General features: G+C 49.1%; 2 protein-coding genes across 2 annotated transcripts in view; one reads left to right on the plus strand and one right to left on the minus strand.

Moving 5' to 3' along the window:
• Nucleotides 1-422: 422 nt before the first annotated feature.
• Pmar_PMAR000448 (conserved hypothetical protein) lies at nt 423-1,871 on the minus strand (the record flags this gene model as incomplete). The annotated part of the gene is made up of 8 exons (XM_002776545.1): nt 423-512; nt 606-752; nt 817-953; nt 1,012-1,093; nt 1,179-1,310; nt 1,523-1,618; nt 1,662-1,733; nt 1,782-1,871. The coding sequence occupies 8 exons, from the start codon at nt 1,869-1,871 to the stop codon at nt 423-425; spliced, it is 846 nt and encodes a 281-aa protein (XP_002776591.1).
• Nucleotides 1,872-2,463: 592 nt separating this feature from the next.
• The window catches only part of Pmar_PMAR000449 (dephospho-CoA kinase, putative), a gene marked incomplete at both ends in the record, with an annotated part of 1,220 nt that continues 318 nt past the window's right edge, over nt 2,464-3,365 (plus strand). The window contains 4 exons of the mRNA XM_002776546.1: nt 2,464-2,604; nt 2,695-2,843; nt 2,897-3,032; nt 3,142-3,365. The exon at nt 3,142-3,365 is cut by the window's right edge and continues 4 nt beyond it. Coding sequence (XP_002776592.1) covers nt 2,464-2,604; nt 2,695-2,843; nt 2,897-3,032; nt 3,142-3,365 — 650 coding nt within the window. The remainder of the gene's footprint in view (nt 2,605-2,694; nt 2,844-2,896; nt 3,033-3,141) is intronic.

The raw sequence follows: 3,365 nt of genomic DNA on the forward strand, positions 1-3,365 counted from the left end.
ATCGCCAGACAGTCTTCACCATTCACGACAACTCTTCCGCATTCAAGATAGCAATGCACACTCCCGTCGTGTTTCTTTAGATGGACAAGTAACTGCCTGCCACCGTTATTCTCGACGAATTTTCATCATGGAATCATCTGCAAGATGAGCCTAACTCAAGCTTCATCTCACTTTCCTCACCCAGTAGCTTTCTTAACATAGCAATGTACTTAATCAAAAATGTGTACGTTCGCATGAAGCCCCTTGCCAAGGACTCCTTGTCGGTGACATCAGGAAGTTAGTCGAGTCACTCGCAAGATACCGCCTTCGAATGCTCAGCGATCCGCTTCGCAAGATCAAAGATACTTCAAACTCGACGACTCGTAACAGATTAGAAAACAATCCAAGGCGAATATTTTTCACTAGATGTGGGTGACAGAGACTCAGTTCGTCTTGGTTTTCTTTGCAGCACGAGCTTCCATCTTCTTCTCGTGTTTCAAACTCTTAGAAGTGTGAGACTTCTTTTTGGAGGGCTGAGAGAAAAGCAACATAAAGACAACTTGGCAGACTCGATACTTATTATTTCTAGACGATTACAAAGTCGACATCCTAGCACAAGCGCTTACTCCTTCCTCTTGCTGTATGAGTCTTTTCGTTGCATATGCAGCAATACCGAAGAACGCAGCAAATACGCCAAGCATATACACGGCCTTCTGCAGACTAGTCATCGAGTCGCCGGGAAGGCCTACAGCTCCTCCACTGCTTGCTTCGCCCTAACAACGGAAATGAGTTGAACTTCGAAGAATCTCACGAGATTTTTTTTCTCAGAAACCGTACCCTGAGGATCTCCTCTAAAAGTCCGTACTGTTCAGAAGACATTTGACCGCTAGGTCCGCTGGAGGAATCGGTGTTGAGCATGGCGGTTATTTTCGCATCGTCCTCCAAAAACTTCGCAGGGGACGACTGGTAGTCACCTGACGCAAAACCGCTTGGCAAAGTGAACATAACACACCATAGACCACAAGAGCTTACGCATCAGTTCTGGGGTGATATAAAAATAGCAATTCCGGATCATCCCCATCTGTATGAACTGCATAGCCTGATCGGCTTGGACCTGATCGAGATACCGTAACAAGCCCAACAGGATGAACTCGATTCATCTGAGCGCCGAGCACATCGCGAGACGGGTAGATTATTACACCGTGCTGGTTCATGATCTGGTCGATGGTATCCTTCAGATCTGCTTCATGACGGTTAAAGTGTATCCTCGCGACGGACAAACACGCCGACATCCTGTCTTTTCTTTGAGTGGGAGTTAAATCCTGGTCAACCTGAATATCACAAAACATCACGATAGGACATTTTTCAACGTGCTGTTCTATAAGGCTATTCTGTCCTCAACGAGGCTCCATGCACGAAAACTATCAGTCCCCTGTAGACCTCCGAGTCGCATACTGGGAGCGAGCGCCTCTACAGACACTCGGAGGGGCTCCACACAAGGAGCACTAGGTGTTGTTGACTCGCAGATCGGTAGGAAACGTACCGCATTAGCCTCCTCCTCCTCGCGTTTGGCCTTCTCAATAGGGGATTCGCCAAGGTCTTCATCATCATCATCATCATCGTCCTCTCCCTCGTCATCCTATAACACATCACTCCAAGTACAAACACAAGTCGCAACTCACCAAGTCGTCCGGAGAATCTGCGAACAGCTCGTCAGCATCATCAGGGTCCTCCTCCCCATCTTGTACCTCCACCTGAAGAAAGCTACGCTGTCGAGCCCACGAGCGTGCAACGCCTGGTACCTCAGTCTCCGCTAGCGCGACAGTTGGAGTCTCCGAAAAGAGAACGCCGAGAGTAAGGATTGACAGGAGGAATGACCAGTGGACACGCATACTTGATAATGCAACAATGCACAATTAAAGCCTGGAATTATTTTCCAACAGTCAAATTTTTTTCCGTTGCGCTCCATGGAGATCTTTCTAGCGTACCCACAGCTATGCCCAGGAGTTCCACCGGCATAAGAACTGCTATTAAGTCGCCGAGTAGGAGCCAGTACGGTGTAGGCGGTGCTACTCACCAGTTTAGGCGGAAACTGCTACAAGGTTTCGAGGGGGTTGTTAGACCCGTATGAATTCTATGACAGAACGCATGAAACAAAGTGTCACGCGCCACGAAATTCACGCGCTTGTCACAGGAAGAACGGTCGTCGGCGAGTCGTAACGAGATGGGCAACACTTCGATACCTGTAATGTCTCCTAATTCTACTGTTGAATTGATTCCTTGAGTCCGTCTCTCTACTAGCGTCTCAGCAGCTGGGCCGAGGGGAACTATTCAGAAGGAAGGTCGGCTCCGGAAGGCTAGACGTGGCCAGCGATCACTCCGGCGTAATTGTGTGCGTGCCGGGACTACTCCTAGAGATATTTCCGGACTCTTGATGCCGCTTTTCCAACTTTTGTAACTTTTTCCAACAGGAGTCTTCCGTAAATGCTCACATCCATAACTGGAATCGCTGGTTGTATCCTCACAACTGCTCAACTGCCTCTCGGCGCTCTCCGTCGCAAACTTCGCCGCGATCATCGCAAGTATCTTATGACGGCATCGGCGGCAGTTTTAGTGGAGTTTTGGGTAGGGGTTCGGATAGAACTGCTTTTCAAGAGTCAGTGGCCTTTTATGAGTCCTTCGCAAATTCGGCCCGTTAGCTGTGTCTTTGCATAGGTGACCAGAAAACACGGCATTCTCGCCGGACTCTTCGCTGGAGCTCTCCACTTCGTCGGAAGTCGCTTGGTCATCCCCGGGATCACCGGCGGGATCGGTTCTGGGAAGTCCACGGCGGTCGCATATCTAGAGGCGAAATATAATGTCCAGTGAGAAAGTGGTCGTTTCTCGGGAGGTGTGCATATGTCTCTTCCTCCTCCAGGGTTATCGATGCGGATAAGATAGCTCGAGAAATCATGGAGCCGGGCCGTCCAGCATTTAATGAAGTAGTTGCTTCATTCGGAGACGGAATAGTAACTCCTCAAGGCCAAATCAACAGGCAGAAATTGGGCGAACTTGTAAGCAGGGAACTTCCTAAATGGCATTTCAAGAAGGTCTGCAGTTGTCTTTCCGATGTGTTGCAGTTTCGTGGAAGCAGAACTTTTTGATGGTTATGTTCATGTGTAGGTTTTCGCCGATGCAAAAGCTCGAGCCTTGCTGAATACAATAACTCACAAGCATATAATTATAACTATGCTTTGGCGACTTTTCTCCTATCGTGTGCTTCCCCCCTACAACAAGCCTCCGATAGTGATGGACGTGCCTCTGCTGCTCGAGACGCCGGGGCTTTCGTGGGTCTGCGACCCGGTGGTTGTCGTCTATGTGGACCCCCAAACTCAGTTGGATCGTCT

Source organism: Perkinsus marinus (genome assembly GCF_000006405.1).
Source record: "Perkinsus marinus ATCC 50983 genomic scaffold scf_1104296953336, whole genome shotgun sequence".
Taxonomy (NCBI): domain Eukaryota; phylum Perkinsozoa; order Perkinsida; family Perkinsidae; genus Perkinsus; species Perkinsus marinus.